Raw genomic sequence first — 20,284 nt, 5'->3', positions numbered from 1 at the left:
GACGATTTCCAAGGGGCTACCCACGACAGGAGGGCGACCGATCATCATATTTCGAAGTTGCGACCGAAGGAAGGCACTCTTCGTCCGACGGCCCAGAACGTGGAAGCTGGCACAGGTCAGCTTCATCATACAGCGACAATGGATCGCGACAGCAGGGACCCCAAGCGGAGGAGGTTAAACTTCAACCCCTTACGATCCGACGACCGTTGGGGCGACGTACCAGTACGGAACGGCCGCTTCTCATCAGGCCGCTCGACGCCCCGTGGCAACCGGGACGTGTCCACGCCCGAGCCAGTCAAAGCCGACGAGGACCTCGTGGCGCAGGATCAAGATGATACAGCTCTCGACCGGGACTGGTACGCCGGGGACGAGTTCGGGCACGCCTTCGGCGACGAATCTCACAACCCATTCGGGGCGTACACGGTGGCGGAGTCGCAGGAAGCCGAGCGAGAATTGGTCGAGAAGCGCGTGGGCCGGTTCGACAAGCAGAGCGCGCGGCAGGCGCAGAAACAAAAGGAGATCGACGCGTGGGAGACGAACCGGATGCTGTCTTCTGGAGTGGCGCAACGACGGGGCCAGGAGTTTGAGGACGACGAGGACACCATGCGTGTGCATCTACTGGTTCACGATCTACGGCCGCCATTTTTGGACGGCAGAACAATATTCACGAAACAGTTGGACCCGGTGCCCGCGGTCAGAGACTATCAGAGCGATATGGCCGTGTTTAGTCGGAAGGGAAGCAGAGTCGTCAAGGAAAGGAGACAACAGCGGGAGAGACAGAAACAGGCGCAGGACGCCACCAACATCGCCGGCACGACATTAGGAAATGTCATGGGCGTGAAGAACGACGACGACACGGATAGTGCGCTGCCCGCGCTGAAAGAAGAGGACGGCAAGGAGCCCGAGCCCCAGTCGAACAAGTTCAGCGAGCACATGAGCAAAAATGACGGCGCAAGTAACTTCAGTCAGAGCAAGACGCTGCGAGAGCAGCGTGAATTCCTGCCTGCCTTTGCAGTTCGCGAAGATCTCTTGCGCATCATCCGGGACAATCAGGTGGTCATCGTCGTCGGTGAGACCGGCTCCGGCAAGACGACTCAGCTCACGCAGTTCCTCTACGAGGACGGCTATGGCAACAGGGGGATGATCGGGTGTACACAACCCCGCCGTGTGGCGGCTATGAGCGTTGCAAAACGTGTTAGCGAAGAGATGGAGTGCAAACTGGGCGGCACTGTCGGCTACGCGATTCGATTCGAGGACTGCACGAGCAAAGAGACGGTCATCAAGTACATGACTGACGGTGTCCTGCTCAGGGAATCACTTAACGAGCAGGATCTGGACCGCTACTCCTGCGTTATCATGGACGAAGCCCACGAAAGAGCACTTAACACTGACGTGCTCATGGGTCTTTTCAAGAAGATCCTGCAGAGGCGCCTGGACTTGAAGCTTATCGTTACTTCGGCGACGATGAACTCTAAGCGGTTTTCTGACTTCTTCGGAGGTGCACCCGAGTTCGTTATCCCAGGCCGGACATTCCCAGTGGACGTTATGTTTCACAGGTCGCCGGTCGAGGACTACGTGGACCAAACCGTTCAGCAAGTGCTGTCAATTCACGTTTCGCAGGGACAAGGTGATATTCTTGTCTTTATGACCGGCCAGGAAGACATCGAGTGCACTTGTGAGCTGATTCAAGAGCGACTCAATGCCCTGAATGATCCGCCAAAGCTCAGCATCCTCCCAATATACAGTCAAATGCCCGCAGATCTACAGGCCAAGATTTTCGACCGGGCGGCTCCAGGTGTGCGAAAATGTATCGTGGCCACCAACATCGCCGAGACCAGTCTCACGGTCGACGGTATCATGTACGTTGTTGATGCTGGTTACTCAAAACTCAAGGTCTATAACCCGAGGATGGGTATGGACACGCTGCAAATCACCCCAATCTCACAAGCCAACGCGGGCCAGAGATCAGGCCGTGCAGGAAGAACCGGTCCCGGAAAAGCATACCGGCTATACACGGAGAAGGCCTACAATGATGAGCTGTATATTCAGACCATTCCCGAGATCCAGAGGACTAATCTGGCCAACACCGTGTTGCTCATCAAGTCCCTCGGTGTCAAGGACCTACTAGACTTCGACTTCATGGACCCCCCACCACAAGAGACGATCACCACGTCTCTGTTCGACCTGTGGGCCCTGGGTGCGCTCGACAACATCGGTGAGCTGACCGACCTAGGCAGCAAGATGAACGCTTTTCCAATGGACCCGTCGCTGGCCAAGCTGCTCATCATGTCCGAGGAGTACGGCTGCAGCGAGGAGATGGTGACGATCGTGTCGATGCTGAGCGTGCCCAACGTCTTCTTCCGCCCCAAGGAGCGCCAGGAGGAATCCGACGCCGCTCGGGAGAAGTTCTTCGTCCCCGAGTCCGACCACCTGACGTACCTGCACGTGTACTCGCAGTGGAAGTCCAACGGGTACAGTGACAGGTGGTGCTCGCAGCACTTCCTGCACTCCAAGTCGCTGCGGCGGGCGAAGGAGGTGCGGGACCAGTTACTGGACATCATGCGCATGCAGAAGATGGAGATGGTGTCGTGCGGGACCGACTGGGACGTCATCCGTAAGTGCATCTGCAGCGGATACTACCACCAGGCCGCCAAGGTGAAGGGAATTGGCGAGTACATCAACCTCCGCACGAGCGTCACTGTGCAGCTGCACCCGACGAGTGCGCTGTACGGACTGGGGTTCCTGCCGGACTACGTGGTGTACCACGAGCTCATCCTCACGAGCAAGGAATACATGTCGACTGTGACGAGCGTCGACCCACACTGGCTAGCGGAGCTGGGCGGCGTCTTCTACTCGGTCAAAGAGAAGGGCTACTCCGCGAGGGACAAGAGGGTCATCGAGACCGAGTTCAACCGCAAGATGGAGATCGAGGCCAAGATGGCGGAGGACAAGAGGAAGCAGGAGGAGAAGCTAGCCCTAGAGGACCAGGTCAAGACAAGCGACAGCACCAGCGCGGCGAAGAAGAAGATCGTCACGTCTGGAGCGGTCAAGAAACCAGTGGTAAAGAAACGGAGAGGCGGGATGGCCTTTAGGTAGTTTGTCCCTCGCTGCTCACCCAACAGGTCTGACGAGGTCATCCTCGCTGAGCTATTCAGATGGGCGAGCAGGACATATCGAGAGATAGCCCGTCTGTGGGCGGAACAATTCAACAAAAGTTACCAGGTGCCTGATGATCACATACTGTGTAATTTCGAAGCATCAATGAAGTGAGTGCATGATGTGTGAGCGTAGTGCAGGCGGCACTCGGCACACCATTTGGGTGCGCACGGCAAAGTAAATCGGCAATTGTATGATGCAAAGGAGTCAGAACAAAGCCTTGCCTCGCACACACTTTAAGCCCCATGAAGCATTCTCGGGTTTGATGATCTTCTAGATCGCTCTTAGCCCTGGCGGCTGGGTATGCGAATGCGGTGAGTGCTTGTAATACTGACCAGAGACAGTGTCCAGATCGGGATCTTCCCTGGCTGGCCTGGGCGGCGGGAGCGACCACCTGCCGATCATTTGTGCTCACTTCTGGTAAGACGTTGCCAGTTCTGGTCTTGGCTGCAGTGCCCATCCGTCAGTTTTGGGCATGCCATTTTGTCCGGCTAGCACAGGCGCTACAGCAGAGGTCGAAACGCATCTACTGCACACGTGTTGAACCGCACAGGAAGCGTAGAGGCCATGCGTTTGATGCTAGGCGCAAAATGGCTGGATAACGAGATGGCATGGGGACCTTCCGATTGTGGGCCAGATGGCACGTCTGGGTAGCTCTGCGAGACTTGTGGGTGCAGTGTGGTTCGGCAGACCACCTTACTACACAGGCGTCTGGCGCGCGCAAAGGCATTAAAGCCGCGGGCGTGTGTGGCTCGTCACTGACGGGCCGTTGGCACAGGGATTGTCTTGCACAGTTCCACAGCTGCCGCCGGCGCGGTTAGTCAACGAACGACAAGGGCGTGAAGATGAGCTGACAGGCTGGGCACATCGGGCGACAGCCGTACAGAGAAGCATGAAGAGTTCTGGGGGGGCGGCACTTCGCACTCGGGGACGATTTGCTTGGTTGGCTGTGGAGGCCTTGGAGGGTTGGAACATTGTCCCAATGGGAGAAACGCCTGGCCTCCGTCGGTTTCATCCACGGAAAGCTAGGCCGCTTGAGGTAGCTCGGGGTGCGGATCGCCCTCTGGGTCATCCCTGCTCGGCTGCTTTGACTCAAGGCGAACAAATGAGAGGCAGACCTGGGTGTCCGATCGTCCTTGGACCCTGGGTTCCACGCGGATGTCTCTCGATGCTCACACAACCGAGGGCGTGGCATTCGAGCCTTCGAGACCCAGTCGTTAGAACAGTTGGGCTGTTTCTCGCCCGCGGGCTGCCTTGTCGGGCTGGTCGACAGGTAGCGAAGGCAGAAAAGGCCCGGTTGAAGGCCGACGCTATGGCGCACACTCGAGGACACTGGGCGATCATCAGTGCGCTCCCAGTTGTTTTACCGGATGATCTGATGTCAACCAGTCTACCAGTCCGGGGTAGCAGGTACATAGATAGTGTGGTACCCAAGAGCCGGTAGGTGCGTGGTTTTTTTTGGGGGGGATTTTTTTTTTTTTGGTCCACCTCAGATCAAGCGGCCAAAAAAGTCTTAGACAAGACGCATCGCCATGTCATGATGCTGTCGTGTGCACGTACACGTTGCCCAGGAGGAGAATAGTGCATTCATAGTCTCTGCGTGTACATCGCACAGCACATGTGGGTGAGAGGGGGAACGGCAAAAGCGGGCAATGAGAAAGTGCCAGGTTCCGAAGTGGCCCTGGCTGGACGACCAGAAAAGACCAGACCAGGCCAGGATGGGACAGGCACGACAGAACATGATAAAAAAGGTGCAGTACCGGTGGGTCGTTGCTACTGTACGTACGGTGGTCCAATATGCAAGTGCAGGTGCAACTGCTACTGCGGGTGACATCCCCTCCTGGTTCCTGCATCGTCCCTGCCCAAATGAGATTAGAGAGGACTTGACCCCCGCCAATCAATGCTCACCCCCTGCTGCGGAGACAAGGATGCGGAGTCACTGCACCATCCCCGTGTGCCACACAGAGCACCCGCGCAGGCTAACAGGCTCTGGACCATCGAACTTGACAGTCCTCAGGCGGGAGGCAAACCGAAGTTTGTTTCCCGTCGCCAGTTGCAGCGTGGGTGGGAATGTTTACGTGGCAATCGACTCGACTCTCCGATCCAGAGCCACCGTAGCAGGTGATAGCCCCGAGAGATCACAACAACAGAGATTGACACTGCTATGCAAGTTCGCATATTGCAACTTCTCCTGTGAGACTGACTACCAACAAGTGTGGTGGTGGTGGCAGCTGACATTTACCCCCAAGACCCTCGCAACTCCTGGATGCCGAGATCGAAGCACAGTCATCCTTACTATTAACGCCCGCTAGCTGCGGTGCACACTGTTCAAAGTTTTGCCTCGTCGAGCGTCTCTCGAGCCGGGCATTCTGGGAACAAGATGGGGGGAGTGGTCCTCGGGACGCAAGGGTGCCCGTCATACCATCCATGAGCCAAGAGTGGGTACCCCTGAATTCGAGGTTCCGAGGACCCTCGATTTGCGTGCGCCGAGAACCAGAATCCATGTCTTCTCTACCTCTGCACCTGAGCTAGCCAAGTTTTCCCTTCGCAGGGAGATGGAGGACCAGACTGCCCTGCGTGCAAGGGTGCCATGCTTGTGCTCCGAGCTCGATCCACTCGACCTTTTCCACTTGACTTTTATTACTGCGCGTTCCTCCTCAGATGCCCTCTCCTGTAGGGCTTCTCTGTAGAGCTTCTCTCTTATTACCAGGCTTGCAAGCCGCTGTTATTCTTCTCACCCCACCCAGTCAGTCATTCCTTTTGGCGACAAGCCGTCACTTATTGTGTACGGTCTGCGGTACTGTGTCTCTCCCTTCACAACCACCCAACATTATCATCTACAGAATACGCCATCGCAGGTTTCGAGAACGATTTTGTAGACATAGCCGGGGATCTTCGCCTTTCCTTCCAGAGACCGCATTTGATAACCAGTCACCACAAACAGCCAGCGGCCCAGCTACTGCTCATACAACGACATTCACTCACTCACTATTCGGATCTCACCTTCGGGACATTGGTACTTGATCCAGAGTCACCGAGAACAAAAAAAAGCAAAACGAAACCCAAGTGAGGACTCGACTCAGGACGATTGGCCCTGACAGTCCTGGAAACGATTTTCGAAGCCCGGTGCACCGTCGATCCTAGAACATCTAGACTGCGAGCAGCACCGCTGAAGGAGGGGACCAAAGTCAGACACCGAACTTTGCTGCAACAGCAGTGACTTCCAAGCTCGACGTTCGAAACACGCTTCGCACCTGGTGAACTCACCCTGGACGCGGGGATTTGGTGCTCCAGCACAAAACCATCTGATATCGGCCCAGCTATTATCACCTTGACTTAGCTGCCCGTTACCCTCAGCCAAGCTTGCAAAAGGCCAAACAAGTCCTCACTCTTTTCGTTTTTCATTCTTCATGCAAGGACTGGTTCCAAGCTGAAGAGCATACCTCATTTCTTTCTCATCCGGACCACATTCTGCACTGCGTTCGGGCAAGCCTACCTTCTCTCGGCCTTCGGTTCTTCTTTCCGGTACCAAAGCTCGGGGACGCACATTTGCCGATCGCCACCATCCTTTCCAGAAGTCCCGACAGATAACTTGGCAGCCGCGAGACATATCCCGTTCGCTGCTCATCATCCGGATCAAATCTTGTGTTGCACCTGAGAAGGTCACCTGGGGATTGTCCGACTATCGGCAAGCGGCTTTTGGGGATCTTGGAGCCAACACTTGTGCACCCGACCGACTCAGCGCAACGTCAGACCCAATCACGCACTTCACTTAACTAGTTGGAGTAGCACCTACCCAGTCACCGTTTGTCGCATTTCACTTTGTGATCTCGTGGTTAAGACACGGCACGTCACACACTTCGCCCTGGACAAATTTCCACTGCACCGAGAGCTTCTCCTGTGACAAAAGGAGAACTTTCAGAAAGGAATCAGAAAATCTCATCCCACTTCAACCACATCCCAAAACCCCAGCAAACATGTCTTTAGCCAGAGCGTTTACGACCCGCCGGGCCAAGGTCTTTGGAGGCGGCGACTCAGAGGGCAAGCCTGTCAGGAGCCATACTGTCAAGACGTCTCTCAGCGGTCCCATTCGAAGCAAGATCTCGGGACCGGTCGAGCTGATTCACACTACGAACATGCTCTCTTACAACGCCCCGGATATTCAAAAAGAGCCCAAGACTGCCACATCAACGTCGTCTTCTTCACTCCGGTCCGACGGGAGTTCCGACCACTTCCCGACTGGGGCGTCTTCACCTCTTACAAGCCCAGATTCGCCTTTCCCTCATGACGACAAAGACGCCAAACCGTCCTCTGCTGCCGAGCCGAACCACCTTTCATGCTACTTCACCCTGCCTGGCCAGTCTTCCGTGCCTACACCAGAGGTGCCGGTCATCCCAAAGCGTTCGCCCTCGCACACAAAGAGATCCTATGAGCCTTTGGCTCGAAGGCCGTCCGTCTCGAGACTCGCAGAGTCAAAATCCCATGAGCCCCTCGGCCGCAAGCCTTCTGTGTCGAGACTTTCAGAGCAATCCAGCCGGACCGTTTCAACCAAGGGCAGCTTCAGCTTCTCTCGGTCATCATCCGCCTCAACCAGCACGACGGCTAGCAGCCACCACTCGATCGGCGGACACCAAGCTCCCAAAACCTCGCACATGGCGCCTCCACCTGTCCCTGCTGCGCTGTCCACATCTGCGGCAGCTCAGCACCACAAGGAGCCTGCCGCCGCCAGCGACTCGTCTCACCCGTTCGGCCAAGAGCTGGCACAGGTGACAGAGCTGGCCGAGGAGTATGCCTCCGCGGCAGCCGACAAGAAGCGCCCTGCGGCGTCAAAGGAGGAGCAGGAGCTAGCAAACCTCGGCCTCAAGAAGTTCACTCCGGAGGACTACATCTCTGAGATTCAGGGACTCTTTGCTACATTCTTCAACGAGACGAGGCATGCGAGGGCTCCGGCACCCCAGTGGATTTGAGATTCCTGAACCTCGACTGGCCACAAACGGATCGACTACGGACTGGATTTCTTTTTCTATACCCCACATTCAGGATGCACTTTCAAGGTTGGACAAGTGGTAGCGCGTGTCATGAGGCAGAGGCGTTGAGAAATTGTGTGAATTGAGTTCATTTTATTTTTGTATTTATTCCCCGTGCCCATGGTGGCAGCAAGAAGCGCGACTCTTTTTTCTATTCTTCACTTTCCCCAGCCATTCATTTGGGGAACTTATATCTTTTTACAACTACATTCCGGACTCTCCTTCAACCACATTTTTTATTTGTCTTCTCACCTCATGATGGATGGCTGGGCGGAAGGATGGAGCAGCGGGGAGGAGGCAGTGAGATGATTTGCTGCGGGCGATGGCTCAGAGCAACAAGGGAAGCGCACCGGAGGGGAAAAACCACACATGGTTGTCCGCGGAGGATCGCTCAACGGTGAAAATCCCAGAGCAGGCACAAAGAAACGAATGAAGATATTATGACACGGTCACACATGAGATGTCTCCTCTCGCAAGCAACGTACGTGACGCCATTGGCTGCTCGGGGCTCGCTGCTGTGGGCTTCCGGACTTTCCTCGAACGGTTGACATGTTTGAAGTTTATGAGGTGCTCATCTCGCGTGGTTCGGCCGTGCACAACCACTTCCTCGGTCGGCCCCTTGGGGGCCAGTTCGCGGGTAAATGATCCCAAGGCGCGCTAACCGCTTGGGGCAAAGGGCGGGACCGGGGGAGGCAGATCCAACCCGGCTCGGTGGGTTCAATCTATTCCTGACGGCGGCCGGCGGCACATCATCTCGTCTTGTCCCCAAACGCCATCTGAATATCTTGATTACATAGTGCGGGTGTATTTTATCCATAGACCATGGCTGCGGCACGTCGGTGTCGAGTTGGGGTGGTTTTCCCGCCGGGTTTTCAACGTCCCACGACGGCTTCAGCGGCCCCCGATGCGTCGTAGTTGCGGCAGGCTGCTATCTTCTCATTCCGCAGCATATCGTTGGAAGTGCCGCTTTGTTTTGGAGTGTTTCACGAGAGAACGTGTATGTGTGTGTGGAAGTCCCGAGTGTCTGTCTGTCCGTCTGTCCGTCTGTGTCCGTCCGCACAGCTGCTCCTGCAGGTCTGCCAACCCTCCCCACCTCCTGAGTGCAACTATAACGGCCAGCATATTGAACACGGGAGGCTTCTTTTTGTTTCATGCGACATTCGGTGAAACCCTAAACGCGACCCTTCCTCTCCTGCGTGCGTTCCCTGTGGGATCATATAACTCTATTCACCAAGCTTGATTGCCCTGATGCAGAGTGACGGGTGCTCAGACCTTTGCTTGGTTTGTTTTCTCTTTTGGCGATCGGTCCCACCGCCCCGGACCGCCGCGCCGGTGTCGTCATCGGGCAGGCGGCACTTGCTGATCGAAGTCTGGGGCGCTCCGACGCCGCGAACGGAAATAAATGGCTTCACACGGACGGAAGGGCCCTGAATGCCATCTGATTGTTCTCTCCCATCCCAGCTGTTCAGATGCGGCGATTTCATCCGGGGTGGCGACGAATATGTTGACATGATCCTCACCGCCAAGACAGAAGAGAGACCTTGCCACGATCATGATGCAGTGTGACCTCAAAGCGCGCAAAAGCAAGCGAGTCAGGGCTCTGATCAGGTCGCCAAGTTGACGATGCAATGTTTTGGTGGAAATTGGACAGTAAGACCTCTGCAGAGCGCACCGCGCAGCCGGGGCAACGGTGTCATCGCGAGCGCCACCAGCTTGAGACAACACTCGGAGGTGATGGAGGTCTTCACAGTGTTGAAAACATCGACTCAATGTTGGACCACGGAGTATCTGTGTATGCATGACAAGCCTCTCCCGTTTGTAATCGACCCTCATGACATAACAAGCAAGCAGACGCAGACATGGTGAACGCGCAATTTGCCTCGCTGTTACTAATACTCCGCCAGTCGTGTAACGCCGTAGTAACACAGTCTCAAGTGATTCCCATCGCCTGGTATCTAGTATATGGAAAGTGACGCACAGCTCTATCCCGGTACGCCCACACTATGCTCGTTGGTCCCAGTGCTATGCCCACATGCCGCTCATTCATCATGCTGATGCCCACCGTTCCAAATCACGGGCTCGCCGCCTCCAGCAGCTCCGAGACGGTGACAACCCTGTACCCCCGCCGCCTCAGCTCGGGCAGCACCTGCCTCAACATGGGTATCGTCCAGCTCCTCCGGTCGTGGCAGACGATGATGCCCCCGCTGCGCGCCATGCTCAGTATGTGCCAGGCGTTGAGCCGCGGGTGCGGGATCTGCGGGTCGTGCGGGTATATGCTCCCGAGGACGAGGCGGTAGCCCAGCCGTGAGACCATGGCGCGCATGTCGGTGCTGAACAGGCCGCTGCCGGGCCTGAAGTACTGGTGCTCCGGCCCCGCGGCCCGCGCCCGCATCGGCGTAGGCCTGGCGGATGAGGCCCTGGACCCTCCCGATCTGGTCCTCGAGGGTGTCGAGGTCGAGGGCGCGCGCCGCCTCGTCGTGCATGGCGTGGTTGCCCAGCTCGTTGCCCGCGGCGACGACCTCGCGCAGGACCTCCTCGCGGCCCTCGACCTGCCCGCCGATAACGAACAGGGTGGCGCGCGCGTCGTTGTCCTTGAGCAGCTGCACGATCTCCCGCGTGTACTCGGACGGCGCGTCGTCGATGGTCAGCGCGATGACCTTGCCCGCGTCGGCGGGGACCGACACCTCCCACAGGACGTCGGGCCACCGGTGCTGGAAGTAGCGGATCAGGAGGCGCGGGCGGTAGATGGCGTAGAAGGGCGCGAGCAGCAGCACGCACAGCAGGAGGAGGTAGAAGAGCGTCGCCATCCTGTTGCGCCGGGCGCGGCGCTTCACCTTGGACGGGAGGCGGAACAGCGCAGAGAACCGGATCATATCATCGGAGATGAAGGGCGGAGGAGACCCGATCTTTTGGGGGCCGCGCGGGCTTGGGGGGACGGAGGACGGAGGACGGAGGACGGAGGACGGCGACGGTGTGGGTTCTTTAGCGAATGGACAGGAGCCGAGGCTTCATCTGTGAGGGAGGAGGATGCGCATTGGAGTGTCAATGCAGCATGAGGACGGGTCTGCGAGCGAGTAGCGGGCAGGTTCGGGTGGGTTGTCGGAGGTTGAGCATGACGAGATGCCAAAATTGACGTTGGCACTTGCACAAAGGAGACAGACGACGTCTGGACCTGGGCCGGTGGTCAGTGCACCCCAACTACCGAATTCCAGGGTCTACGGTCGTAGGACGTGGGGCCGGGGTCCGCTTACCGGGCTCCCGGCGACCTGGCCGCCCAGAAATTATTGGGCCTTTTATCTCCAGGAAGTGCTCGCTTCATGGGTCACAGGTAGACGCGTTCGTGAACACATTAAGGGGCATCGCCTACAGTACTTCCAGGTAGGAACGGTAATTACTGTGTAATGCACGCTCTCATTCTTTCAGTCAGGGACACTTAATTACTTTGCGATGGGTTAGACGGCATGTCTGTACCGTCCAGGCCCGCTGAGCCGTTGAGGCCAGGGATAGTCTAGTTGCATTTGGAATCAACTGCTGAGGTGTCGATCACGTCGGGTATGCAAGAACAACATTTCTCATCATGACTCTATTTTGTAGAGAAAGCAAAACAAAGCCATGCCTACAGAAGTAACTCACGCACTGATCGATCGGGCTGAGCATGTTTTTGATCGGTCGATTCAAATGTTAGGCTTGATCTATGCCACAAGAGGGTTCCCAGGTATTCCTGTTGAGAGGCTACTGCCACTTCGCCCTAGTGGGGGTTAGGCGTGCCCCAACTTGGAGGGGAAGCTTACAGACGTACCGTGGCCATCACCCATAATCTCTCACTTACACCCAACCCCGACACAGGCAACCTGATACCACAGAGATAAACCTGGCTCACTCAAGATGGGCGACTTACCAAAATTGCCACTGGAGCTCATCTTCAACATCATCGCAAGCCTGCTGGGCGATCCTCAAACCATCTACGGCCCGTCTCACTCATCCACCGAGGCCCTCCTCTCATTCACCCTTGTCTGTCGAGCGACGTACTCTGTGGCTACCAACTACCTCCGCGAGCAGTGCCTGTTCATAGACGATGACAGACGCCTGCGCGACCTGATCCACACCGTCGAATCCACCAAGCACAGGGTCCAGGGCTACAGCGGCGCCGGGACTGACATCCCAAAGTCCCTGCCGGTACAGCCCGGCAGCAGCCTGCGGCCCATAGCAAGCCTGTACCTCTCCCCCTTCGGCCGGACCATCGACAACCAGCCAATAGCGATATGGATCCGTGAGCTGTTCTGCCTTGTCCACCCCACGCTGCGCCGCCTGGTCATAGACATGCCCCTGCGGAGCCTCTACCCGGCGGGTGATCACCTCAACGTGCGCAAGACCCTCAGGGAGGCTTTCAGCATGCTTACCGAGCTTGAAGAGTTCACAAGCGTGCGGGACGAGCTGTACCTTGACATTCTGGAACCGGAATGGCGGACGGAGAGGGAGACGACCGTGTGGACCCTGTGGCCCAAGTTGAGGAAGCTTGCGTTGTATAACGTCGACGCGGACGAGAGGTTCTGGAAGTCGGTGAGGAACATGAGTGAATTAGACACGGTGGTTTTGACGCGCGCAGACGGGCTGGAGAGCACCTGTATGAAAACAGAGTATTTTGACACTGCATCTGGGGGCGATACTAGTGACGATGCTGGGACTGTGGACGGGGAGGAGTCGGCACTACCGGGGCCGCTGAAGGTGGTGGTTGTGAACATCTCGAGCAACCAGCCCAACTATCTGGGAGGCAGGTGGAAATGGGACAAGGTCGACCCGAACAACATTATGAAGGTCATGACCTATGACGTCCCCACGTCGTTCTACGGCGATGAGAATCCCATCTACCTGTGCCAGCAATGGGTAAAGATGGCGGCTTTGAGGGGCGAGATTTGGGAATGGGAGGGAGACATGGTGAAGGGAGCACCCCGTGACGGCTCAGGAAATACCATAGCATTTGAGTTAGAGGCATGAGAGCTTACTGGACCTCGCTATGATAACCACGTTACTGAGTTTAGTCTTGTTTTGCAGACGGAGGTTGACATGGAACACCGGGGCAGGACCGATATTGATAACACAGGAGAGCAACTCCATTGTTGATACATCGGATGCCAAATTACTCACAATGGATTCACTAGCATCAGATGGAGACGAAGTCTGTGCCTGGGCCAGGCCAAGGTTGAATACGAGAAAATATTCAAGCACACCTGTTGTATCTTATCCACAAATTAAGCGTCTTCTAAGTCCCTGGCTTAGGTCCGACCTTCTGATGCAGAACGCGCAGGATAAGGTAACGTCGAAGTCAGTAAAAGGTGTTTATTAAACGCATCAACACAGAGTATCACTAAGCCCACTCCTGATTACAACCCTGCTGGAGACTGTCACAAATGTGACACACCTCCAGGGCTAATACAGTATCTAGGCACACACAACCCATGGCCCATGTAATACTCACTCTATTAAACACAAATCTCTTGACCTCTGGGTCATATAGTCTGCTCATCTATATGGGCTTGGGATTCCTGTCGCTTCCGTGCGTTCGCATTCTTGTCCGGCTTGGTAGGTGCGCCGGTCCACAGTGTAATGAGTTGCCTCAGACGCGGACTGACTCTCACTCATGACCCCCTCGATCATCACCCACCTGTCCTTCTCCATCATCTCCTCTGTCCGTCTCTCTGCCATCTGCTCCTCCCTTTTGATCACACGCCTCTCTGTCTACAAATCCGACATCTCCAGGTCATGGATCTCCCTCTCCAGCCGCTCCCTCTCGGCTTCCCGGTCGTAGTCCGTCATATGCGGATCATCAGCACGTGTACGACTAGTCCAGGGCTCCAAGAACAACCCAAACTCCCTTTTCGGCGAGGGCTCCGGGAGCCTGGAATGTGTCCCCGACAGTATTTCGAGCATATCTTTCGGCGGACTTGGCCACAGCCAACCACTTCGCATCTACGTCTCCTGGCAAGTCTGGCACCGGAGGCCGACCCTCACGACTCGTCATTGAGACGGGATTCATCTTCGACGCGCTGCGCATCCTTCTCCTGCTTGATGCGCAGGTCCTCCAGCTCGGACTTGGACTTGCGCAGCTCCCACCTCTCGGCGTCCTCGGCGTACTGCGCGCCGCGGTCCTCCTTGATATCTTGCTCATCGTCGGGGAGCATTTGGTCCAGCTCTTCGACACGGCCAATACAAGTCTTGCGCTGGCGTTGCGGAAGCGCGTTAGTAGTCTCAGGGCAAGAGTGAAGAGGTTAACCGTGGACATGGGCTCACAATAGCCTCAAGCTTCTTCTTATCCTCGTCGCTAGTCATCCGCAGTAGGACCTGGTGCAGCAGGTCGCATGCTTCCCGGTAGGCCGAGCGCGCGCCCTGGAAATTCTGCGCATTGTCGAGTTCGACGGCAACGTTGGCCCTTGCCAACGCCTTAGAGAGCATGGCCTTCCGCAATCGCTCGACCGTCGTGTAGGGGTTCGAGCCGCCGCGGCGCGAGTGACTTCCTTCATGCCCTCCATCGATTCCGTGTGTAGAATGAGCGCGATCGCCGTCAGGGTCATCCTTGATGTCATTAATCTCCCGGACGCGTCCGTCTATGAGCAGCGCGTCAGCCGTATTCGCAGTATTCGACGGTCCCGCGTGTCGGGGGCGAAAGCCGTCTGGTTCTGAGTCTGACACCGATCCATATCCAGAAAGTAACTTTCCACGTCGAGCTTCCTCCGCGGTTAATCTAGCGACGACTTCCTCCTCTAAGCGTGTTTCGGCCTCGTGTCGCCTTCGCTCTTCTTCTACCTTGGCGAGGTGCTCGGCCGGTCTTTTCCTTTCGAGTTCGGCCTTGGCTTGTTTGACCTGTTCGGCGTACCGGGCTTCCTCTTCGACCAGTCTTCTTTCTTCTACATTGTCGGCGAGGAGGCGCCTACGCTCGCGGTCGCGGGATTCAAGATCGTGGATCTCGTCCTCTACTTCTCCTTGTTCCCGACGGTGGCTCACCTCGGAGGCCACATTCTCATGGATGTCCCTGGTCCAATGTCCTAGGCACTGGCGGATGTGCTCACGGCCACCTGGGCGAGGCTCTTCACAGCCTTCCTCAGTACAGCAATGTTCGCGACAATATCGCGACGTAGGCAACTGCCCGGCATTGCATAAGCTGTGAGCGCAGGTATGGGCTAGGCAGAAGCCGCCTGCTGTCTTTGCCTCTTGCAGGCACTCATTAATAGAGCACTCATGGACAGAACAGTACTTGGCGCTTTGGCTATGGATGTTAAACTTGGCCTGGTGGCAGCCAGAGCTGAGGCAGGTGTGCTGCTTGCAGTAGTGTGAGCTCGAGCTTGACTCCTTGCCATCAGCACAGCCTTCGAGGCTGCACTTATGTGCAAAGCAGAAGTCACTGTGTGGTGCGGCCATCTGGCGGCCGCCCTCAAGCGGTCCTGACTTGGCACAGGGTATGTGTAAATCGCAGTGGAAAGCCTGTCGCCCGTCTTGAAAGCGCAGGCGTGGCCGCTGGCAGCCGTGAACCAGGCCACACGGAGGGTTCATGGAGCCGTGCTGATCGTCTTCGGCACCGTGATCCTGCTCAATTTGCTGCTCACTTTCATCGCCACTGACCTGAGGCAGAACGGTACCCTCCTCCTGCTCAATTTCGTCGCCATCAATCTGGGGCAGAACAAAGAGTGACAACTGTTCCAGATGTTTCCCCACATGAGACTCATACATGCGACTGTCCTTGATATCGAAGGTGAGACAAAGAGGGCATTTGCCTTCAGCACATCTGGGGTCAGAATTACTGCTGAGAGCTACTAAGTTCTCCACTTTCCCGGTTGAGACGTGTGTTGGGTGTACTTCAAGTGCGTGGCGGCGGCAATCTTTGGGAGTTCTGAAGCCCAAGGCGCAGCCAAATGGGCAGGTCCAAGTCCTCCAGTGTGCTTTGAGCATATGACGGGCCCATTGTTTGCGCTTTTGGAAGTCTTGGCTTGCTTTGGTACAGTGCTTTTCGAGGCAAACATATGGGTGCAAATCTCGGTATACGTGGTTTCTGAGTGACCGGACAGGTAAGCCGTCGTACGCAATATGAAACAATAAAAGAAGCTCACTCACTTCCATTCCCGCCCAGCCTTCCAATCACTTTCAGCATCAACTGAAATGAGCATATAGCAGAAAGGGCACAGGAAAGGGCCGTTTATGTGGTCCTTGGGAATGGGTGGGATATGACGTTGCCCTTCATCTGCAGAGGTGGTGGCATATGAAGTTGTCGAGACCTTCGAATAAGTATCCTCAGCATCCTCCAGAATTGCGGGAGCAGTATCTCTGGACTCGTGAGGCAGAGATGATGCGATAGTCGTTCCCTTTCCTTTGCTTCCATCGTCGTCATCATCGCCATTTAGTCCTTCTTGTAGCCGAAGATGGTGCTCCTCTCTATAGTTAAAGTATCGGCGTCGTTGAGTGAGTGCCTTGCCAAGTCGCTCACTGATGACAGGATCTATATCCGGAAACTTCTACTGAACGTGCGCGACGTCCCACTCATATGGGTATGGGACGACACCAGCTCTGGATCTGAGCTGGTCATATGGAAGCTGGGTTGCTAATTGTAACCGCAAGCCTCATCAAGCCGTCTACAACGTCCTCCATTTGTGACAGAACTCGCCTCAGCTCAGAGTTATCGGAAGATCCATCGCTATCGTTGTCCCGGAAGTACTCCGCCAGTTCCTCGTCGGTAGAATCACCCTCATCTTCTTCCTCGCCGTGCTCATAAGGATGTTGCTGGGCAATAGATTGGGGTAGGAGCTGTTAGATGGAAGACTTCTTCGCTGCTTCTGGTTTCGTCCTAGTCACTTGCCTTCTTTCACATAACGTTCCAGATTCTCCAGTAGAAAGAGAACAGTCTGACGAATTGATGATGCATCACGAAGTCGATACGATAAAGATCGGGTCCCAGCGACACGATGCGCTCCCATACAGCCTGACCATAATTTGAATTTCGAAAGGTGTGAACGTGTGATTGCGGATTCCGTTGAATAACTTAAAGATTCCCCCAGGGTCGAAGACAGTCCCTCCAACTCAGAAATTGAGGTCCGCACTAGAGAAGGGATCCGCTTGGACTTGTCCATGTTGGCGGCCTTGGGAGATGAATCGGTGCTCAAGAGAGCGATGGCATTTTCAATGTGGCGGCCCAACAAGTCTGGCGAGCTTGAATTGGGATCCTGATCGTCTTGTCGGCTCTAGGTCTCTGTTTTGGAGGGCCAGATTTTGCAGAGTCGAGTTCCCATTCTTTATTCTGTCAAGAATGCTCACATTGTCTTTCTTCCTCAGCGTGAAAGATATTGCGAACGAAGCTTTACGGGCACCGCGTTTCAGTGCTTCAAGTACTGAGCGCCGATTATCAAACATCGTCTGTGGAATGTACCCATGTTAATCGAAGCGCAGCATACTTCCGTTGGAGGAAAATCTTACGCCTCCATTCTCTGTAACCGCTAGCTTCTGCTGAAGCTCATCTACAGCCTTCTTCATTTCCGTGACCGTGTGTTGAAATACTGCTGAGGATCGATACAGACGGATATTGATCTCCACGTCATATTCCTTCCAGGCTGGACCGAAAGGGTCTGCTGTTATAGCGTCGAGCTTGGAATTCGGAACAATGTCTTTGAGCAGAATTTGACACGTGTTCTGGAGGATTTGTTGCTCGGCTGTCAGTATTGATATCATGTCTTCCAGGTCTCGTTGAGCGCTCTTCATCGATGATAGAATCGTTCGATATAAGTATGTAAGGCCTTGATGACTAGAGGGATGACCCCAAGAACCAAGCCGGCGGCTTCCATCCTCGGCTCTTTGTGGTGAAGCGGACTCTATTGCGAGGCGTGAAGCAATTTTGTCCCGAAGTGATTGAAGGGCAATAGAGCTGGAGACGTGTGTAGTGCGCCGGGACTGATGTCCTTTTCTGGTCCTCAAGACCTTGCCTACATGGGCCCATGCTGACAGCACGCCACTAGCTGTGAAGAGGGCACCAATCACTTCCAGACATGAGGTTGCACAGCGTGTTTATTATTAGACCAGTGGGGCCTTCACTTCCACCAGGATCTCTCTTAATCTGTAATCGAGCGAACTAGACAGCTTTTTGTAGCAGGCTATTTCCGGTGTTCCTGCTCACGAAAAGACTGTGGAAGACTTCAAAAGACTTTAATGCGAAGCAGTCTCATACCGACTCCTTGCTCTAATAGCCTTCCCGAACTTAAACAATGACCAAGGCACCGGGAGCAAAGCCACCGCAATAAATCCCAAGAGACTGGTGGCCCATCCGACCCCGAGGTTCTGATACATCTGTATCGTAAACAGAGGGAAGGCACCGGCCAGCCCGTACCTGGCAAGACTGCTCGCGCTCATGGCACTGGCCACCGTGGTCCCGTGGAAAGTGTCCACGAGGTACTGCGTGGTCGACACAAACAGGCAGATATTACCCCACGCAAAAGGCATGATCGCGACCGCAGGGCTCGCCCACGAGACTCCAGGCCTCGCGGTCCAGCCGAACCAGAAGATCCCCACGGGAGCCAGCACGCTGCCTATCATGGCCGGGAAGAGGCGATACTCGGGCGGGACCTGGTGCGGCGGATGGCGGGCCACCTGCGGCCTGTAGAAGCACACGTCGCAGACGACGATAGTGACGAAGCCGATGAGGCAGCCGACGATGATGCTGATGTACACGAGCCCGACCTCCTCGGGCGCGAAGTGGTATATCCTCCCGAAGACGAAGGGGACCGAGGCGAAGAAGCAGAAGAGGGTGGCGAACTCGCAGGCGACGTAGAGGCAGACGAAGGCGACGATGGGCTCTGTGAAGAGCATGTGGAGAGGTCGGATCAGGGCGACGGTGACGAAGACCTTGGCCTGGGCCCAGACTGATGGGGACGGGGGCAGTGGAATTTTGAGCTTCTTTGCCTTTCTGCGCCGTAGGACTGGCGCGTAGGTTTCACGACCCCAGACGACGCTTACGAACATGGCTTCTATGTAGAAGAACAGCATCGTCCATTGGGTCCATCGCCACCCTTTCCTGTTCACAACGAAAGCACCAATCAAGGGGCTATGTTACCCAGTCAGCCAATTGAGGACGCCTCATAAGAGTAGAAGCAGAGAAGGGAGGACTCACGCCACACCGGGGCCAAGGAAAGGCGTCAGTATAAACAATGCCGACGGCAGACCCCTCTCCTTGGGCTTAAACACATCGCTAAGCACGCCAGGCGACACGGCCAGGGACGGCGCATAACAGAACCCAGCCAGAAAGCGCAGCACGCAGAGCCCGGCAAAGCCGTGGACGAGCCCGCAGCCCAGCGTGAAGAGGGAGCCGAGCGTGCCCAGGACCGTGTAGGTGGAGTGCCGGCCGACCGTCTCGGACAGGGGCCCGCCGAGCACGGGGCCTAGGGCGAGGGCGAAGACGTACAGCGACAGCGGGACGAGGGACTGTGTGACGCCGACGCCGAACTCTTCCTGGAGCTGGGTCGTCGCGGGCGATATGATCGAGGTTCCTATCGACCTAGTATGGCGGGTGACGTTAGAAAGTGTAACTATGTCGGGGACTATTCATCAGCTGGTGATATGATCGCGTACTTACCCCAAGAAGCCAAAAGAAGCACACATGGCAACTTGCTGCCACTTCTTGGCCGACGGCCAGTTGTACGGGTTCTCGGGGTCTTGCTCCCAATCCGACGCCTCCGGGTCGGACGCGAGCGCCTTCTCCTTAGGGGTGATGCCCCCATTTTCCATCCTCTCCACGGCGACGTCGTTGTCTGTAGCTGAACCAGACATCGTATTATCGTCTTCTGGCAATACTGATTCCCCCAAGGCACCGCCGTTAACCTTCTCTGACTCGAGTCTCGTGGTAGTGTTGTCCATCCTTGGGCACAGAGGATTGTGCAGGGCGGGGAATTGGTAAGGAAGCAAAGAAGCAGGGGGGTGATTTCCCCTGGTGATACAGACCTGCAACTCTATCTGTGGGTATACAAGATCGCAAGTTGCATTGGGCCTTGCGTATCTGATATATACTTGCCGCAACTGCTTATTTTGATTTTGTGATCAGATCACTAAGTAGTGGGATCCATAGTCCACCGGGT

At 55.9% G+C, this 20,284-nt stretch overlaps 6 protein-coding genes across 6 annotated transcripts; 3 read left to right on the top strand and 3 right to left on the bottom strand.

Moving 5' to 3' along the window:
• Nucleotides 1–138: 138 nt before the first annotated feature.
• On the top strand, nucleotides 139–3,128 carry INS49_008647 (uncharacterized protein; the record flags this gene model as incomplete). Its single annotated transcript, XM_043169386.1, has 2 exons — nucleotides 139–3,060; nucleotides 3,123–3,128. 2 exons carry the CDS (start codon nucleotides 139–141, stop codon nucleotides 3,126–3,128), a joined length of 2,928 nt encoding a protein of 975 aa, XP_043027066.1.
• Nucleotides 3,129–7,133: 4,005 nt separating this feature from the next.
• On the top strand, nucleotides 7,134–8,123 carry INS49_008646 (uncharacterized protein; the record flags this gene model as incomplete). The annotated part of the gene is made up of 1 exon (XM_043169385.1): nucleotides 7,134–8,123. The coding sequence occupies one exon, from the start codon at nucleotides 7,134–7,136 to the stop codon at nucleotides 8,121–8,123; it is 990 nt and encodes a 329-aa protein (XP_043027065.1).
• A 2,131-nt stretch (nucleotides 8,124–10,254) lies between these two features.
• INS49_008645 (uncharacterized protein) lies at nucleotides 10,255–11,056 on the bottom strand (the record flags this gene model as incomplete). Its single annotated transcript, XM_043169384.1, has 2 exons — nucleotides 10,255–10,437; nucleotides 10,544–11,056. The coding sequence occupies 2 exons, from the start codon at nucleotides 11,054–11,056 to the stop codon at nucleotides 10,255–10,257; spliced, it is 696 nt and encodes a 231-aa protein (XP_043027064.1).
• Nucleotides 11,057–12,068: 1,012 nt separating this feature from the next.
• On the top strand, nucleotides 12,069–13,178 carry INS49_008644 (uncharacterized protein; the record flags this gene model as incomplete). Its single annotated transcript, XM_043169383.1, has 1 exon — nucleotides 12,069–13,178. The coding sequence occupies one exon, from the start codon at nucleotides 12,069–12,071 to the stop codon at nucleotides 13,176–13,178; it is 1,110 nt and encodes a 369-aa protein (XP_043027063.1).
• A 741-nt stretch (nucleotides 13,179–13,919) lies between these two features.
• INS49_008643 (uncharacterized protein) lies at nucleotides 13,920–15,905 on the bottom strand (the record flags this gene model as incomplete). Its single annotated transcript, XM_043169382.1, has 4 exons — nucleotides 13,920–14,079; nucleotides 14,193–14,401; nucleotides 14,472–15,197; nucleotides 15,423–15,905. The coding sequence occupies 4 exons, from the start codon at nucleotides 15,903–15,905 to the stop codon at nucleotides 13,920–13,922; spliced, it is 1,578 nt and encodes a 525-aa protein (XP_043027062.1).
• Nucleotides 15,906–18,230: 2,325 nt separating this feature from the next.
• On the bottom strand, nucleotides 18,231–20,066 carry INS49_008642 (uncharacterized protein; the record flags this gene model as incomplete). Its single annotated transcript, XM_043169381.1, has 4 exons — nucleotides 18,231–18,288; nucleotides 18,502–19,257; nucleotides 19,324–19,707; nucleotides 19,786–20,066. The coding sequence occupies 4 exons, from the start codon at nucleotides 20,064–20,066 to the stop codon at nucleotides 18,231–18,233; spliced, it is 1,479 nt and encodes a 492-aa protein (XP_043027061.1).
• Nucleotides 20,067–20,284: the final 218 nt, after the last annotated feature.

Source organism: Diaporthe citri (assembly GCF_014595645.1).
Source record: "Diaporthe citri strain NFHF-8-4 chromosome Unknown scaffold_3, whole genome shotgun sequence".
NCBI lineage: Eukaryota > Fungi > Ascomycota > Sordariomycetes > Diaporthales > Diaporthaceae > Diaporthe > Diaporthe citri.
Note: the sequence above shows the minus strand (reverse complement) of the source record. Positions and strands in the feature narration are given on the sequence as shown.